This window comes from Scatophagus argus, chromosome 23 (genome assembly GCF_020382885.2).
Source record: "Scatophagus argus isolate fScaArg1 chromosome 23, fScaArg1.pri, whole genome shotgun sequence".
NCBI lineage: Eukaryota > Metazoa > Chordata > Actinopteri > Scatophagidae > Scatophagus > Scatophagus argus.
This window is the reverse complement of record NC_058515.1, coordinates 14,393,107-14,412,287: the sequence shown is the minus strand read 5'-3', so window position 1 is coordinate 14,412,287 and position 19,181 is coordinate 14,393,107. Positions and strand designations below refer to the sequence as shown.

Here is a 19,181-nt window from a genome sequence, read left to right as displayed (position 1 = left end):
TTCAGACAAGAACGTAGAGAGCGTTGTGCTAATACTTTGTTTCGTGCATTCATTTCAAAGATTACAAACTGAACATAAGAAACTCCAGTGTCCAAAACACAAACTGTACATTACAGTTTACAAAAAGGTATGGTTGATTCATAATATTAGTTTTAGCTGCACTGTCTTTCCTTACAAACCCTCTGTACCCTTTGAGGGTAACATCTTCCCAGTTCTTGTAAGTACAGTTTTAGCCTTCTAGAAGCTCCAAAATCAAATATTAAAAGCCTGTTGTCGTCTGCCACATCAACTCATCAGATCCAATCCAAAGCTTGGACAGATTCCATCTACAACCAGCTGAAACAAGCGTCAAAGCCCCACTGTCAGACATAAAACCAATACGTGAGACACCGTCATCATCTGGGCTCCTGTATGACAATCCAGCCCTTCACAAAGAGCGCAAATAAAGTAAAGTAAAGTCAAACAACTGAGGCTGCTGTAAGCAGATGGTTCTGACTCTGTTGTGACACTGTTGTGTTTGGCAATGGTTCCCCTGCCTGTTCTCGACAGACATAATGAGTCCACAGCACTTCATCAGACGGTCAGCAAACAGTGACATCTTATGAGGCTGAACATGCCATGTCAAACCACAGTCCAAGTCACTTTGTTGAGGGAATTTTCACTGAGATGTTGACAGGTGGTTTTGTATTTTAGTATTGATGTTTGTAAAGTCACCGTAGCTGAATTCTGTTGATAAGTTGTTTTTGCAGTTGGATGTACTGTAAGTACAGACTGGACATGAAGTCCAAGGCAGTAAAAACACCCGAAAAAGTTATTGTGTCAATACAATAAGTGATGGATGGAGCCATCATGATGTCACCCATTAGTTTGTGGACCATTGTTTTGAAGCCCGAGTTAAATCAGAATCAAAACATATTACATCTGAGATTAAGTTCACAAATACAACTTTAAAGGAGCCGCTTGGTGAAAATAAAGCAGTCGACCTCACAGTTGAAATTTCGTCGTCCTCCAATACCATTTCACTCCAGGTGTCCGTAAGTGTTCACGTTACAACAGCAGAGGTTGCTGTGTTGGTAGGTTCCAGCTGGATGCTACTGACCAGGCGAACAGTGATGTCTGACGGCAGCCCATATCTCACCAGTTCATGTTTAAGCTGGAGGAGAAAGCACAAAGCTGAGTCAAATGGGTTCATTGACAGGAATACCATCAAAATTCACTTTTAAGTATCTGTTACGTGAGACCAGACTCCATTCTGTGAACTCACATGACTGCAAACATACACAGTAACACGTACGAGCATCATGGTTCCACGAATTTAAACTGGACGTTTCATTTTAGCTGGTGATCATTTGCTTCAGTGGAGCTTGGGTGGAGCTAAATGTGATCCCACTGAGAAATTACCAGATGTCTGACAAACAAAAGTCGGTCTGATTTCCTTTGTTCAACAGCTGCCTCTCCCATTCTACAGCTGATCAATAGAGGACCCGATGCAGGGTTATGCTGCTTTGAAATGTAGGCAGTCACTGATCACGGTTTACGTGGAAATTTTGGTCATTAGTCACATAATCCATTGGATTACAAATGGAAATGTGATCTGATTGGTATATTTTGAACAGAGGTGGAATCATCAGAAACATTTGTAAGAGTTTGTTCATGTATTTATTACAAATTTCAACATGTAATTGAACCTGAAAGTTGTCCCAGCAGCTGCAGTTACGTGATTCCGATCAAGCAAGAAGAGGCTCACCTGCTGTATGACGGTTCCTCTGAGTTCTTCGTCAGTGAGTGGAAACAAAGACGAAATCCTCACTCTCAGAACTAGAACAACTAGACACACAGTGAATCAACATTACAATGCAGGCCACAAGAGCGCTGAGACTGACTAACTCCTAAACGACGTCCTCCATTTCCAACGAATTATTTTTCTCATTTAGCATGCTAACTTGTCCTCTCACTGGGAGAGGATTAAGTAATGTAAGAAATCAGTATCTGTCATACTCACTTTGGTTCAAGTCTTGGGTTGCGTTTGTCATGTCATTAGGTGTAGTAACCGTGGTAACTGGTGTTGTAACCGTAGAAACAGCAGTTGTACTTTCTGTTGTGGTTGTATCAGGTGTAATGATGGTGCTTTGTTGTGTCGTTGTTGGCAGAGAGGTTGTAGTTATTATTGTGGCTGTGGACAGAAGTGAATAGAAAAGGTTACGAGTGAATTTCTCAATTGTGGAAATCAGCAGTGAAAGTTAAAACAGGGAAGGATTTTACTCACCATTTCCAATAATAGTGTAAGAAATCAGCATCTGTCATACTCACTTTGGTCCAGGGCTTGAGTTGTCATGTCATCAGGTGTGGTAACCGTGGTAACTGGTGTTGTAACCGTAGAAACAGTAGTTGTACTTTCTGTTGTGGTTGTATCAGGTGTAATGATGGTGCTTTGTTGTGTCGTCGTTGGTGGAGAGGTTGTAGTTATTGTTGTGCCTGTGGACAGAAGTGAATAGAAAAGGTTAAAGTGAACTAAAGAACTTTTACTCTCTATTTTTATGAGTAGACCTAAAACGGTCCTTTTTGATGAAGCTTATAGTTAGGGCTGGTCCAGACTGGCTGCTGAAGGCTTGGACTGCCAGGGGATCTCCCATGATGCACTGAGCTTCTCTCACCTCCTCTCCCTCTCCTTCTGCACACATTCATGTCCCATTAATGTATGTTACTGACTTGATTCCTTCCCCGCAGTCTTTGTGCTTTCTTGTCTCGCAGGTTTCATGGATCGTGGCTGGACCTTCTGTTGTGTGTCCTGCTCCACACCGACTGTTATTGTCATTATTTAGTTGAATTTCAACATTAATATTACTGCTACTTCTCCTACTTCGACTACTATTACTCCAGTACTCTGTTATTATTGCTGTTGTTATAAACCTCTGTTTGTTTGCGCCTCTCTCTCTCTCTCTCTCTCTCTCTCTCTCTCTCTCTCTCTCACTGCTACAATCCAACCAGTCAAGGAAGATGGCCGTCCATCAAGAGCCAGTTTCTGCCTCCTAAAGGGAAGGTTTTCGTGGCGACTGTTGCCAAGTGCTTGCTCTTGGTGGAATGTTATGTTTCTGTGGGGTTTGGTCTAGACCTGCCCCCGATTGGAAAGTGCCATGAGATAACTGTTGTTATTTTGCGCTACATAAATAAATTGAACTGAATTTTAATTGCATTCCGAAATCAGTATCTATCACACTCACTTTGGCTCAAGGCTTGTGTTGGAGTTGTCATGTCATCAGGTGTGGTAACCGTGGTAACCAGTGGTGTCATCGTAGAAACAGCAGTTGTCCTTTCTGTTGTTGTCGTATCAGGTGTAATGATGGTGCTTTGTTGTGTCGTTGTTGGCAGAGAGGTTGTAGTTATTGTTGTGCCTGTGGACAGAAGTGAATTTAAAAGGCTAAAAGTGAACTTCCTCAATCGTGGAAATCAGCAGTGAAAGTTAAAACAGCAAAGTGTTTCACTGACTGTCCCCTACAGTCACAATGACCCACCACAATGATTAAATAGTTTAAAAAACAGCATCTGTCATACTCACTTTGGTCCAGGGCTTGAGTTGTCATGTCGTCAGGTGTGGTAACCGTGGTAACTGGTGTTGTAACCGTAGAAACAGCAGTTGTCCTTTCTGTTGTGGTTGTATCAGGTGTAATGATGGTGCTTTGTTGTGTCATTGTTGGTGGAGAGGTTGTAGTTATTGTTGTGGCTGTGGACAGAAGTGAATAGAAAAGGTTAAAGTGAACTGAAGAACTTTTACTCTCTATTTTTATGAGTAGACCTAAAACGGTCCTTTTTGATGAAGCTTATAGTTAGGGCTGGTCCAGACTGGCTGCTAAAGGCTTGGACTGCCAGGGGATCTCCCATGATGCACTGAGCTTCTCTCACCTCCTCTCCCTCTCCTTCTGCACACATTCATGTCCCATTAATGTATGTTACTGACTTGATTCCTTCCCCGCAGTCTTTGTGCTTTCTTGTCTCGCAGGTTTCATGGATCGTGGCTGGACCTTCTGTTGTGTGTCCTGCTCCACACTGACTGTTATTGTCATTATTTAGTTGAATTTCAATATTAATATTACTGCTACTTCTCCTACTTCGACTACTATTACTCCAGTACTCTGTTATTATTGCTGTTGTTATAAACCTCTGTTTGTTTGCGCCTATGTCTCTCTCTCTCTCTCTCTCTCTCCCTCTCTCACTGCTACAATCCAACCAGTCAAGGAAGATGGCCGTCCATCAAGAGCCAGTTTCTGCTTGGAGGTTTCTGCCTCCTAAAGGGAAGGTTTTCGTGGCGACTGTCGCCAAGTGCTTGCTCTTGGTGGAATGTTATGTTTCTGTGGGGTTTGGTCTAGACCTGCTCTGATTGGAAAGTGCCATGAGATAACTGTTGTTATTTTGCGCTACATAAATAAATTGAACTGAATGTTAATTGCATTCCGAAATCAGTATCTATCACACTCACTTTGGCTCAAGACTTGTGTTGGAGTTGTCATGTCATCAGGTGTGGTAACCGTGGTAACCAGTGGTGTCATCGTAGAAACAGCAGTTGTCCTTTCTGTTGTTGTCGTATCAGGTGTAATGATGGTGCTTTGTTGTGTCGTTGTTGGCAGAGAGGTGGTAGTTATTGTTGTGCCTGTGGACAGAAGTGAATTTAAAAGGCTAAAAGTGAACTTCCTCAATCGTGGAAATCAGCAATGAAAGTTAAAACAGCAAAGTGTTTCACTGACTGTCCCCTACAGTCACAATGACCCACCACAATGATTAAATAGTTTAAAAAACAGCATCTGTCATACTCACTTTGGTCCAGGGCTTGAGTTGTCATGTCATCAGGTGTGGTAACCGTGGTAACTGGTGTTGTAACCATAGAAACATCAGTTGTACTTTCCGTTGTGGTTGTATCAAGTGTAATGATGGTGCTTTGTTGTGTCGTTGTTGGTGGAGAGGTTGTAGTTGTTGTTGGGCCTGTGGGCAGAAGTGAATAGAAAAGGTTACAAGTGAACTTTGAAAGTTAAAACAAACCAGGGTTTTACTCACCGTTTCCAACAGTCACAATGACACACCGCAGCTCCGAGTGATACTTGACTGAGGTGCTGAAAAAAATTGATGTGATATCTTATTAACAAAACAATACGATTTTGAAGGAAAATACTAGTTAATATTCACTGGACTGACGTTGCCTGGACAACAAAACAGATGGGGAGGCTTTCTCCATCTTCGTCCTCCGATGGCGTCCATCTCAGGATAAACTCTCCTGTTCCTGATGTAGTCCGGTTTATATTGTGCGGCCCACTGAACAGTAGCTCAGAAATCCTTCAACAAACAGAAGAAGCAAATAATCGAAATAATCGTGTCAATTTGATAGAAGCATTTCCCAAATGACGCCACCCACTTATGAGGAAAACTGCTGCCTGTGAAGGCGTGACTGAAATTCACACAAAGACGCAGACTAGTTTGTTCAGGCTCACTTAAATTTCTTTTTCATTAAACTTCCTTGATTTTGTTGCCGCTACTTTAAAGCTGTCAAACCAGTGTCAGCCTCAACAAACCCGTCTTGGACATTGGTGTTGAAGTTAGACAACATCAGCTTCCTTGTTCATCTGAAGTCTTTCTTATGTAACCAGAGAACTTCAGTAACCCAAAGTTTCCAATATTTACGTTCTTTCAAGTTTGTTTTGTCTTTCACCTACGTGGAGTTATTTGCCTCTGCAATGATGCTGATTTCCAGGGTCTGATTGACAGGGGTGTACAGCCGGGTTCCATTGACTGGGGTTGGAGGCAGGAACTTGGGCAGATAGAGTCCCTCTGTGCAGGACGGCACCGCAGGGTCCACTGGAACAATAAGATGAGCAAAAAATTTAAGCCATGCTAAGGATTTCCTCTAGCATCACCAACAAAGAAGCTCTGAGCAATAAAACACCACACATCTTCCTTGAAGAAGTCATGTGGTTTCCACATGATGACTCAAAAGCTCAAGAACACAGCGAATGGGGACCATCCAAGAGGCATTTGGCTGCCAAAAGAGGAACACTTACCCCTTAAAACAAACTGAACAGGTATTTTGCTGATGGCGTTGTTGGTAGTTTTCACCTCTTGAGAGCCATTTGATTGAGTCAAGATGATGCTCTGCCTGGGAAAGTCCTCCATCACCAACTGTACTGCGTACAGACCTTCATTACTGCCACTGGTGGGGCTGAATGACAGGGTACAAGACTGCAAAAGAATAAAAAGGGACATAAGATCAAAATCAGTGGGGGACTCAGGTTATCTGAGGGGTGAAAGAACATCATGCAGTGCAGTTGCCCCTCTGACCCCCCTTGAGTCCACCAGTGGTCGAAATAACAACTGTCTGTCAGGAAATGCAGTCAGGAGTAGAATTCATATTGTCACAGTCTCTCCTCTCGAGCCCCACCCCATCCTGACCTTTTCGCTACCTTTCACCACCCATCCCATGCAGAATCAGAAACCCCCCCTCCTTTCCCCATCACCTGACTGCCCCGCCCATCTACACATCTGAATTTCATTCCTCATTCCATTATAAATGGTGTAACCGAGAAATTCTTCCTCCCGATCTGTCACGTTTTCCATTTGCACAGCTGGTTTCTTGCCTTGTTTTGTTTTCAGTTTGCCTAACCTTCACCTTCACCAAGCCAGGTGTACCTGCACCTACCTGTAAGCATCCTGTAACAATGAACTATTAAACCATCCTGTCGGCTTCGACTGTCCTCACATGAATCATTCCTCTGCTGCCACTTCTCGTGATCAGGTTTTTGTTTGCTAGTTGGATTGTAATGGTGTCTTCTCTTGCCAAATATCTGCCTGTGCTGTTATGGAGCATGTTGTTCCTTTGAATAAGATTTACTGAGTTGACTCACTGATGACAGGGTGAGAACAGACGGCGGCGTGCAGAAGTAACACTCTGACAGTGCTGCGTTTCCATTTCTGCATCTGACCTCATCCCCATCAGGGTCAAACGCCAACAGGCTGAAATCTCTCCTACAGTTTGAAGGAACCCTGAAGGACACAAAGAACAAAGCTGGCCATTCTGGTATTGTGCAACTCAGTCAAAGATGAGTCAGACAAACAACCTAGCTGTAAAATAAATATTGGATTGTCTTGTCCAGGCAGGGTTATCTATTTATGTTAATCTGGTTAATGTCATCTTGTCTGAACGGGTTCCTCGATGTGACAGAAACTTCCTGGTGACGCCTTTTTGAACTTGAACACAAGTCAGCAGAAGGTGAATTTCCATGGAAACCTTTTTATTTATTTATCTATTTCATATTTCTGGGCAAAACCAGATTAAGTGTGGCATTTTGTTAATTTTGAGAATTTCTACAATGATAATGGAGCTGCAGAGAATAAGATGGTAACACTCGTATCTGGAATATTTTGGCTTCATTTTAAGAAGAGTTGGAGGAAGTGCTTATGTGTTGTCCATCTTTATGTTAGTGGATCATCAGTTCAACTTTCTGGTGTCATTGGTAGATGAGAAAGAGGAAACACAAACCTCACAGCTGGCAGTATGGTGGTCTGGGGTGATCTGTTGGCTTGGCCGGTGTCAGACCGGTTCCTCAGCTCCACCAGAGTCACAGCACTCCAAGATGAGATGCCATTTACAATGTTACCGATCAAGAAATTAAAGTTTAATCTGCAGAGGAAGTTTATTTTTACTGTGTGACACAAAATCTGTGTGTATTCATTTGTTCATGTATTCATTCAAGTTATCACCAAAACATCAGCTGAGGTATTGGTGATCTGATTCTTGTACAGTTTTGTTTGTTTGTTTGTCCCGTCATGGTGAACTCACATCAGCTGAAACGGAGCGTTGCTGGGAACCTGTCGAGTCATGATCCCCTCTCTCTGACACCACTCCCCTCCACTCTCCTGGTAGACCACATTCAACACCAGAGAGGTCTCATTCCCACAGTCCCCAATGAAGCATGACCATGCCTGCCCTTCACTGCACAAGTGGAAGTTCAGCTGATAGCGAAGGACCACCTGCAGTATCGCAGTGAAGACGTGTTACAGCAGCGTCAGTAAAGGTGATTTACTGAAAACATGCATCTGTTTGTCATCCTGCTGACATATGAGACTTGATCAAATCTTTTTTCTTTTTTTTTTCTTGAGATAACTGGATTATGATCACAAGGTCCAGGTTCAAAACAAGAATCTGATGGGGAAATACTGTCCAGAATTCTCTGAAGGTTTTTATATTTTTTGGGGGAAAAACTTCTTCATTATATTCAGAAAATATGGAGAATCTGCTTTGCTGCATTATTTTTGCAAGAACTCTGATACTTTTAAACCTGGACCCTGTTTTTTATTCTTTTTTGGTGTCTAAATGATTGCTGGACAATGACTCGAAAAAAAACAGAAAATGAATCTGGCAGAAAACTAAAAGGCTTTCACTGTTTAAGCAGCCTGTTTCATGGCTGCTGGCTGATTCCAAAACATTTTTTTTCTTCTTGTGGTTGATATTAAAAAGAATTAATCAATTAGCAGTTAATTTCTCACATTTCTTTAACTGATTGTTGATCACATTATTCAGAAAACTCATGTAAACTTTACCGTGGGATTGAATTCATTTGTGACCAGTGATAAGATCATTTCCAGTAGGGTTTAATAAATGACTACTTGTCCTTCTTAAGGTCACAACTGATCCTAAGTCGGTTTTTAAATGAGACTCCAGCCTTAAAAATACTGGAATTACCCTTTAAGATGTGGCATTTACTGCATCTTTTACTGTCTCACCCGCATGTCAACAAAGCTGGTATGACTTATCAATGTTCAAATTTTAAGATAGGATGAGAATGAAACAGTACATACCGTGATAGATCCAGTTGTATCAGTGTTTTGGGGGTAGTAAGTCATCACTGTGCCATAGAAATGACTGGCCTGGGAGCTGCAGACCAGCAGCAGCAGCAGAGGAAGCAACATGGTGATTGTGTTAATCTCTCCACACCAAGACAGTGAATTAATACCAACACCAGCACAAAGATTTAAGACAGCCTCTTTTTCATACTTTCACTTTTTGGTAGTCCCCCACCCAGGACATTGTTTATCAACCTTTAAATGCTCTGGTATGAGGAACGGTTTTTGTTGGTGATACGGTTGGCGATAAGATTACAATCCTGATTGACAAGTCCATGCAGTGAATGCAGTTGTCAATTGTAAAATGTCCATGTTTACACTGTGAGTTAATGCAGTATCATACATTTGCACAGTAAAACTTGGCACATGGCATCAGGTAGATTTTTACATGGTATTGTGTATTAAGCTGGAAAATGAATGAATGAATAGAAATTAGGAACAGACACAGCCAGAATGCAGCTGATACTTTGGAAAGGAAAGGAAAGGAAAGGAAAGTGACATATCTTGTCATTGGAGGGAACTCACTCCAATGAAATTTGTTCTCTGCATTTAACCCACCCAAGTGACGTGCACACACACAGCAAACCCGGGGTTTGGTTATTTGGGGTGAATAAACACAAACTTCAGACAAGAACGTAGAGAGTGTTGTGCTAATACTTTGTTTCGTGCATTCATTTCAAAGATTACAAACTGAACATAAGAAACTCCAGTGTCCAAAACACAAACTGTACATTACAGTTTACAAAAAGGTATGGTTGATTCATCATATTAGTTTTAGCTGCACTGTCTTTCCTTACAAACCCTCTGTATCCTTTGAGGGTAACATCTTCCCAGTTCTTGTAAGTACAGTTTTAGCCTTCTAGAAGCTCCAAAATCAAATATTAAAAGCCTGTTGTTGTCTGCCACATCAACTCATCAGATCCAATCCAAAGCTTGGACAGATTCCATCTACAACCAGCTGAAACAAGCGTCAAAGCCCCACTGTCAGACATAAAACCAATACGTGAGACACCGTCATCATCTGGGCTCCTGTATGACAATCCAGCCCTTCACAAAGAGCGCAAATAAAGTAAAGTAAAGTCAAACAACTGAGGCTGCTGTAAGCAGATGGTTCTGACTCTGTTGTGACACTGTTGTGTTTGGCAATGGTTCCCCTGCCTGTTCTCGACAGACATAATGAGTCCACAGCACTTCATCAGACGGTCAGCAAACAGTGACATCTTATGAGGCTGAACATGCCAAGTCAAACCACAGTCCAAGTCACTTTGTTGAGGGAATTTTCACTGAGATGTTGACAGGTGGTTTTGTATTTTAGTATTGACGTTTGTAAAGTCACCGTAGCTGAATTCTGTTGATAAGTTGTTTTTGCAGTTGGATATACTGTAAGTACAGACTGGACATGAAGTCCAAGGCAGTAAAAACATCCAAAAAAGTTATTGTGTCAATACAATAAGTGATGGACGGAGCCATCATGATGTCGCCCATTGGTTTGTGGACCATTGTTTTGAAGCCCGAGTTAAATCAGAATCAAAACATATTACATCTGAGATTAAGTTCACAAATATAACTTTGAAGGAGCCGCTTGGTGAAAATAAAGCAGTCGACCTCACAGTTGAAATTTCGTCGTCCTCCGATACCATTTCACTCCAGGTGTCCGTAAGTGTTCACGTTACAACAGCAGAGGTTGCTGTGTTGGTAGGTTCCAGCTGGATGCTACTGACCAGGCGAACAGTGATGTCTGACGGCAGCCCATATCTCACCAGTTCATGTTTAAGCTGGAGGAGAAAGCACAAAGCTGAGTGAAATGGGTTCACTGACAGGAATACCATCAAAATTCACTTTTAAGAATCTGTTACGTGAGACCAGACTCCATTCTGTGAACTCACATGACTGCAAACATACACAGTAACACGTACGAACATCATGGTTCCACGAATTTAAACTGGACGTTTCATTTTAGCTGGTGATCATTTGCTTCAGTGGAGCTTGGGTGGAGCTAAATGTGATCCCACTGAGAAATTACCAGATGTCTGACAAACAAAAGTCGGTCTGATTTCCTTTGTTCAACAGCTGCCTCTCCCATTCTACAACTGATCAATAGAGGACCCGATGCAGGGTTATGCTGCTTTGAAATGTAGGCAGTCACTGATCACGGTTTACGTGGAAATTTTGGTCATTAGTCACATAATCCATTGGATTACAAATGGAAATGTGATCTGATTGGTATATTTTGAACAGAGGTGGAATCATCAGAAACATTTGTAAGAGTTTGTTCATGTATTTATTACAAATTTCAACGTGTAATTGAACCTGAAAGTTGTCCCAGCAGCTGCAGTTACGTGATTCCGATCAAGCAAGAAGAGGCTCACCTGTTGTATGACGGTTCCTCTGAGTTCTTCCTCAGTGAGTGGAAACAAAGACGAAATCCTCACTCTTAGAACTAGAACAACTAGACACACAGTGAATCAACATTACAATACAGGCCACAAGAGCGCTGAGACTGACTAACTCCTAAACGACGTCCTCCATTTCCAACGAATTATTTTTCTCATTTAGCATGCTAACTTGTCCTCTCACTGGGAGAGGATTAAATATTGTAAGAAATCAGTATCTGTCATACTCACTTTGGTTCAAGTCTTGGGTTGCGTTTGTCATGTCGTTAGGTGTAGTAACCGTGGTAACTGGTGTTGTAACCGTAGAAACAGCAGTTGTACTTTCTGTTGTGGTTGTATCAGGTGTAATGATGGTGCTTTGTTGTGTCGTTGTTGGCAGAGAGGTTGTAGTTATTGTTGTGCCTGTGGGCAGAAGTGAATAGAAAAGGTTAAAGTGAACTGAAGAACTTTTACTCTCTATTTTTATGAGTAGACCTAAAACGGTCCTTTTTGATGAAGCTTATAGTTAGGGCTGGTCCAGACTGGCTGCTAAAGGCTTGGACTGCCAGGGGATCTCCCATGATGCACTGAACTTCTCTCACCTCCTCTCCCTCTCCTTCTGCACACATTCATGTCCCATTAATGCATGTTACTGACTTGATTCCTTCCCCGCAGTCTTTGTGCTTTCTTGTCTCGCAGGTTTCATGGATCGTGGCTGGACCTTCTGTTGTGTGTCCTGTTCCACACTGACTGTTATTGTCATTATTTAGTTGAATTTCAACATCAATATTACTGCTACTTCTCCTACTTCGACTACTATTACTCCAGTACTCTGTTATTATTGCTGTTGTTATAAACCTCTGTTTGTTTGCGCCTATGTCTCTCTCTCTCTCTCACTCTCACTGCTACAATCCAACCAGTCAAGGAAGATGGCCGCCCACCAAGAGCCAGTTTCTGCTTGGAGGTTTCTTCCTCCTAAAGGGAAGGTTTTCGTGGCGACTGTCACCAAGTGCTTGCTCTTGGTGGAATGTTATGTTTCTCTGGGGTATGGTCTAGACCTGCTCTGATTGGAAAGCGCCATGAGATAACTGTTGTTATTTTGCGCGACATAAATAAATTGAACTGAATTTTAATTGCATTCCGAAATCATTATCTATCACACTCACTTTGGCTCAAGACTTGTGTTGGAGTTGTCATGTCATCAGGTGTGGTAACCGTGGTAACCAGTGGTGTCACCGTAGAAACAGCAGTTGTCCTTTCTGTTGTTGTCGTATCAGGTGTAATGGTGGTGCTTTGTTGTGTCGTTGTTGGCGGAGAGGTTGTAGTTATTGTTGTGCCTGTGGACAGAAGTGAATTTAAAAGGCTAAAAGTGAACTTCCTCAATCGTGGAAATCAGCAGTGAAAGTTAAAACAGCAAAGTGTTTCACTGACTGTCCCCTACAGTTACAATGACCCACCACAATGATTAAATAGTTTAAAAAACAGCATCTGTCATACTCACTTTGGTCCAGGGCTTGAGTTGTCATGTCGTCAGGTGTGGTAACCGTGGTAACTGGTGTTGTAACCGTAGAAACAGTAGTTGTACTTTCTGTTGTGGTTGTATCAGGTGTAATGATGGTGCTTTGTTGTGTCGTCGTTGGTGGAGAGGTTGTAGTTATTGTTGTGCCTGTGGACAGAAGTGAATAGAAAGGGTTAAAGTGAACTGAAGAACTTTTACTCTCTCTACTTCTATGAGTAGACCTAAAACGGTCCTTTTTGATGAAGCTTATAGTTAGGGCTGGTCCAGACTGGCTGCTAAAGGCTTAGACTGCCAGGGGATCTCCCATGATGCACTGAGCTTCTCTCACCTCCTCTCCCTCTCCTTCTGCACACATTCATGTCCCATTAATGCATGTTACTGACTTGATTCCTTCCCTGCAGTCTTTGTGCCTTCTTGTCTCGCAGGTTTCATGGATCGTGGCTGGACCTTCTGTTGTGTGTCCTGTTCCACACTGACTGTTATTGTCATTATTTAGTTGAATTTCAATATTAATATTACTGCTACTTCGACTACTATTACTCCAGTACTCTGTTATTATTGCTGTTGTTATAAACCTCTGGTTGTTTGCGCCTATGTCTCTCTCTCTCTCTCTCTCTCTCTCTCTCTCACTGCTACAATCCAACCAGTCAAGGAAGATGGCCGTCCATCAAGAGCCAGTTTCTGCTTGGAGGTTTCTGTCTCCGTTCCAGGTTCGAATCCCGGTCTGGGCCCTTCTATGTGGAGTTTGCATGTTCTCCCTGTGCCTGCATGGGTTTTCTCCGGGTTCTCCGGCTTCCTCCCACAATACCAAAAACATGCACATTAGGTTAATTGGCTACTCTAAATTGCCCCTAGGTGTGAGTGTGAGAGTGTGTGGTTGTTTGTCTTTGTGTGTTGTCCCTGCGATTGACTGGCGACCAGTCCAGGGTGAACCCCGCCTCTCGCCCGTAGTCAGCTGGGATAGGCTCCAGCTTCCCCGCGACCCTGACGGATAAGCGGTATAGAAAATGGATGGATGGATGGGTTTCTGTCTCCTAAAGGGAAGGTTTTCGTGGCGACTGTCGCCAAGTGCTTGCTCTTGGTGGAATGTTATGTTTCTGTGGGGTATGGTCTAGACCTGCTCTGATTGGAAAGCGCCATGAGATAACTGTTGTTATTTTGCGCTACATAAATAAATTGAACTGAATTTTAATTGCATTCCGAAATCAGTATCTATCACACTCACTTTGGCTCAAGGCTTGTGTTGGAGTTGTCATGTCATCAGGTGTGGTAACCGTGGTAACCAGTGGTGTCATCGTAGAAACAGCAGTTGTCCTTTCTGTTGTTGTCGTATCAGGTGTAATGGTGGTGCTTTGTTGTGTCGTTGTTGGCAGAGAGGCTGTAGTTATTGTTGTGCCTGTGGACAGAAGTGAATTTAAAAGGCTAAAAGTGAACTTCCTCAATCGTGGAAATCAGCAGTGAAAGTTAAAACAGCAAAGTGTTTCACTGACTGTCCCCTACAGTCACAATGACCCACCACAATGATTAAATAGTTTAAAAAACAGCATCTGTCATACTCACTTTGGTCCAGGGCTTGAGTTGTCATGTCGTCAGGTGTGGTAACCGTGGTAACTGGTGTTGTAACCATAGAAACATCAGTTGTACTTTCTGTTGTGGTTGTATCAGGTGTAATGATGGTGCTTTGTTGTGTCGTTGTTGGTGGAGAGGTTGTAGTTGTTGTCGGGCCTGTGGGCAGAAGTGAATAGAAAGGGTTATAAGTGAACTTCCTCAATTGTGGAAATCAGCAGTGAAAGTTAAAACAAACCAGGGTTTTACTCACCGTTTCCAACAGTCACAATGACACACCGCAGCTCCGAGTGATACTTGACTGAGGTGCTGAAAATAATTTATGTGATATCTTATTAACAAAACAATACGATTTTGAAGGAAAACACTAGTTAATATTCATTGGACTGACGTTGCCTGGACGACAAAACAGATGGGGAGGCTTTCTCCATCTTCGTCCTCCGATGGCGTCCATCTCAGGATAAACTCTCCTGTTCCTGATGTAGTCCGGTTTATATTGTGCGGCCCACTGAACAGTAGCTCAGAAATCCTTCAGCAAACAGAAGAAGCAAATAATCGAAATAATCGTGTCAATTTGATAGAAGCATTTCCCAAATGACGCCACCCACTTATGAGGAACACCGCTGCCTGTGAAGGCGTGATTGAAATTCACACATTGACGCAGACTAGTTTGTTCAGGCTCACTTAAATTTCTTTTTCATAAAACTTCCTTGATGTTGTTGCCGCTACTTTAAAGCTGTGAAACCAGTGTCAGCCTCAACAAACCCGTCTTGGACATTGGTGTTGAAGTTAGACAACATCAGCTTCCTTGTTCATCTGAAGTATTTCTTTTGTAACCAGAGAACTTCAGGAACCCAAAGTTTTTTTAAGTTTGTTTTGTCTTTCACCTACATAGAAGTATTTGCCTCTGCAGTGATCCTGATTTCCAGGGTCTGACTGACAGGGGTGTACAGCCGGGCTCCATTGACTGGGGTTGGAGGCAGGAACTTGGGCAGATAGAGTCCCTCTGTGCAGGACGGCACCGCAGGGTCCACTGGAACAACAAGATGAGCAAAAAATTTAAGCCGTGCTAAGGATTTCCTCTAGCATCACCAACAAAGAAGCTCTGAGCAATAAAACACCACACATCTTCGTTGAAAGAGTCATGTGGTTTACACATGATGACTCAAAAGCTCAAGAACACAGTGAATGGGCACCATCCAAGAGCCATTTGGCTGCCAAAAGAGGAACACTTACCCCTTAAAACAAACTGAACAGGTATTTTGCTGATGGCATCGTTGGTAGTTTTCACCTCTTGAGAGCCACTGGTTTGAGTCAAGGTGATGCTCTGCCTGGGAAAGTCCTCCATCACCAACTGTACCGCGTATGGACCTTCATCACTGCTACTGGTGGGGCTGAATGACAGGGTACAAGACTGCAAAAGAATACAACGAGATATAAGATCAAAATCAGTGGGGGACTCAGGTTATCTCAGGGGCAAAAGAACATCATGCAGTGCAGTTGCCCCTCTGACTCCCCTTGAGTCCCCTTTTTGCTGCCTTCCACCACCCATCCCATGCAGAATCAGAAACCCCCCCTCCTTTCCCCATCACCTGACTGCCCACCCATCCACACATCTGAATTTCATTCCTCATTCCATTATAAATGGTGTAACTGAGAAATTCCTCCTCCCGATCTGTCACGTTTTCCATTTGCACAGCTGGTTTCTTGCCTTGTTTTGTTTTCAGTTTGCCTAACCTTCACCTTCACCAAGCCAGGTGTACCTGCACCTACCTGTAAGCATCCTGTAACAATGAACCACTAAAACCATCCTGTCGGCTTCGACTGTCCTCACATGAATCATTCCTCTGCTGCCACTTCTCGTGATCAGGTTTTTGTTTGCTAGTTGGATTGTAATGGTGTCTTCTCTTGCCAAATATCTGCCTGTGCTGTTATGGAGCATGTTGTTCCTTTGAATAAGAGTTACTGAGTTGACTCACTGATGACAGGGTGAGAACAGACGGCGGCGTGCAGGGGTTACACTCTGACAGTGTTGCGTTTCCATTTCTGCATCTAACCTCATCCCCATCAGGGTCAAACGCCAACAGGCTGAAATCTCTCCTACAGTTTGAAGGAACCCTGAGGGACACAAAGAACAAAGATGGCCATTCTGGTATTGTGCAACTCAGTCAAAGATGAGTCAGACAAACAACCTAGCTGTAAAATAAATATTGGATTGTCTTGTCCAGGCAGCGTTATCTATTTATGTTAATCAAGTTAATGTCATCTTGTCTGAACGGGTTCCTCGATGTGACAGAAACTTCCTGGTGACGCCTTTTTTAACTTGAACACAAGTCAGCAGAAGATGAATTTCCATGGAAACCTTTTTATTTATTTATCTATTTAATATTTCTGGGCAAATTAAGTGTGGCATTTTGTTAATTTTGAGAATTTCTACAATGATAATGAAGCTGCAGAGAATAAGATGGTAACACTCGTATCTGGGATATTTTGGCTTCATTTTAAGAACAGCTGGAGGAAGTGCTTATGTGTTGTCCATCTTTATGTTAGTGGATCCCGTGCTGTTAATCAGTTCAACTTGCTGGTGTCATTGGTAGATGAGAAAGAGGAAACACAAACCTCACAGCTGGCAGTATGGTGGTCTGGGGTGATCTGTTGGCTTGGCCGGTGTCAGACCGGTTCCTCAGCTCCACCAGAGTCACAGCTCTCCAATACGTGATGTTATTTACAATGTTACTGATCCAGTTACCAGAGTTTATTCTGCAGAGGAAGTTCATTTGTTCATTTCAGTGTGACACAAAATCTGTGTGTATTCATTTGTTCATGTATTCATTCAAGTTATCACCAAAACATCAGCTGAGGTATTGGTGATCTGATTCTTGTACAGTTTTGTTTGTTTGTTTGTCCCGTCATGGGGAACTCACCTCAGCTGAAACGGAGCGTTGCTGGGAACCTGTCGAGTCATGATCCCCTCTCTCTGACACCACTCCCCTCCACTCTCCTCGTAGACCACATTCAACACCAGAGAGGTCTGAGTCCCACAGTCCCCACTGAAGCATGACCATGTGTCCACATCGGTACATGAGAGGAAGTTCAGCTTATAGCGAAGGACCACCTGCAGTATCGCAGTGAAGACGCGTTACAGCGACGTCAGTAAAGGTGATTTACTGAAAACATGCATCTGTTTGTCATCCTGCTGACATATGAGACTTGATCAAATCTTTTTTTTTTTTTTTTTTCTTGAGATAACTGTATTATGATCACACGGTCCAGGTTCAAAACAAGAATCTGATGGGGAAATACTGTCCAGAATTCTCTGAAGGTTTTTATATTTTCGCTTTTTCATTATATTCAGAAAATATGGAGAATCTGCTTTGCTGCATTATTTTTGCAAGAACTCTGATACTTTTAAACCTGGACCCTGTTTGTTTTCTTTTTAGGTGTCTAAATGATTGGTAGACAATGACTCGAAAAACAAACAGAAAAGGCATCTGGCAGAAAACTAAAAGGCTTTCACTGTTTAACAAGAAGGTCGATATCTGTGAGAAACCCCACTTCGACGGGCATGTTAGCATTAGGTCGCAGCCATTTCAGCCCGTTTCATGGCTGCTGGCTGATTGTAAAACATTTTTTTCTTCTTGTGGTTGATATTAAAAATAATTAATCAATTAGCAGTTAATTTCTCACATTTCTTTAACTGATTATTCCTACCACATTATTCAGAAAACTCATGTAAACTTTACCGTGGGACTGAATTCATATGTGACCAGAGATAAGATCATTTCCAGTAGGGTTTAATAAATGAGAACTTACTTGTCCTTCTTAAGGTCACAACTGATCCTAAGTTGGTTTTTAAATGAGACCCCAGCCTTAAAATTACTGGAATTACCCTTGAAGATGTGGCATTTACTACATTTTTACTGTCTCACCCGCATGTCAACAAAGCTGGTATGACTCAGTGTTCAAATTCTAAGATAGGATGAGAATGAAACAGTACATACCGTGATAGATCCAGTTGTATCAGTGTTTTGGGGGTAGTAAGTCATCACTGTGCCATAGAAATGAGTGGCCTGGGAGCTGCAGACCAGCAGCAGCAGCAGAGGAAGCAACATGGTGGTTGTGTTAATCTCTCCACACCAAGACAGTGAATTAATACCAACGCCAGCACAAAGATTTAAGTCAGCCTCTTTTTCACCCTCCCTCTCTCTCTTTCTCTTGCTCTTTGGTCGTCCCCCACCCGAGAGACATTGTTTGTTAACCTGTAAGTGCTCTGGTATGAGGAAACGTCTTTTGTTGGTGATACAAGATTGTGATCCTGATTAAAAAGTGAATGAAAATTGAGTGTGGTTAATGCAGTTGTCCTGGACAATTGTGAACATGTCAGAAGAAGGATTCAAGGATTCAAGGAGCTTTATTGTCATTTCACACATGTAGAACATGAAGTGGAACGAAATTAGTTTCCCCGGTCCTGGTATAAGCCCAGTTACCTAACAAAATATCTAATGCAAATAAATATAAACAACACTATATATATATATATATATATATATATATATATATATATATATATATATATATATATCTGTATAAAGAGCAATCAGAATAAAAGATCTAAACATCACAATAACATAACAATTACATAACAATTATTTAGATGTTATCTCAGCAATGATCAGTGAACCCCTTGACGTCTGGAAAGACGTCACTCCCGGGTGAACTTGGGTGTGAAAATCATCACTGACTCAGGAAAAGAAGAAGACCATCCAGTTTATACAGAGTGTGTGAAATTATGTGTCTGAAATATGTGTCTCAGCCCTGCAGTGTGTCTTTTAGAAGTTCCT

The 19,181-nt window shown here is 42.3% G+C and overlaps 1 protein-coding gene across 10 annotated transcripts; it reads right to left on the bottom strand.

The window, feature by feature from the left end:
• Positions 1-14: 14 nt before the first annotated feature.
• LOC124054702 (mucin-5AC-like) lies at positions 15-18,567 on the bottom strand. 10 transcript variants are annotated; one of them, XM_046381013.1, is made up of 20 exons: positions 18,342-18,561; positions 17,265-17,455; positions 16,960-17,100; positions 16,320-16,458; positions 15,577-15,754; positions 15,232-15,373; positions 14,732-14,869; positions 14,594-14,649; positions 14,335-14,499; positions 14,000-14,170; positions 12,757-12,921; positions 12,422-12,592; positions 11,508-11,678; positions 4,475-4,645; positions 3,557-3,721; positions 3,222-3,392; positions 2,311-2,475; positions 2,003-2,173; positions 1,748-1,827; positions 15-1,153 (listed from the first exon to the last, which is right to left on the bottom strand). In XM_046381013.1, exons 1-20 carry the CDS (start codon positions 18,450-18,452, stop codon positions 1,043-1,045), a joined length of 2,973 nt encoding a protein of 990 aa, XP_046236969.1. In that variant the 5' UTR covers positions 18,453-18,561; the 3' UTR covers positions 15-1,042. The 10 variants fall into 10 exon arrangements, 9 of the variants coding, with proteins under 9 accessions (XP_046236969.1, XP_046236974.1, XP_046236973.1 ...); XR_006842434.1 differs by having other exon boundaries at positions 1,092-1,153; positions 2,003-2,127; positions 18,342-18,567; XM_046381018.1 differs by lacking the exon at positions 12,422-12,592 and having other exon boundaries at positions 18,342-18,567.
• Between the last annotated feature and the right edge of the window lie 614 nt (positions 18,568-19,181).

Bases quoted from the DNA above. Each gene is read 5' to 3' on its own strand.
- LOC124054702 (XM_046381013.1), bottom strand. From the start codon at position 18,452: ATGTTGCTTCCTCTGCTGCTGCTGCTGGTCTGCAGCTCCCAGGCCACT. The intron at 15,755-16,319 runs GTGAGTCAACTC...ATTCTTTTGCAG, and splicing joins CTGTTCTCACCCTGTCATCA to TCTTGTACCCTGTCATTCAG. The intron at 3,722-4,474 runs GTGAGTGTGATA...TTCTGTCCACAG, and splicing joins AACACAAGTCTTGAGCCAAA to CCACAACAATAACTACAACC.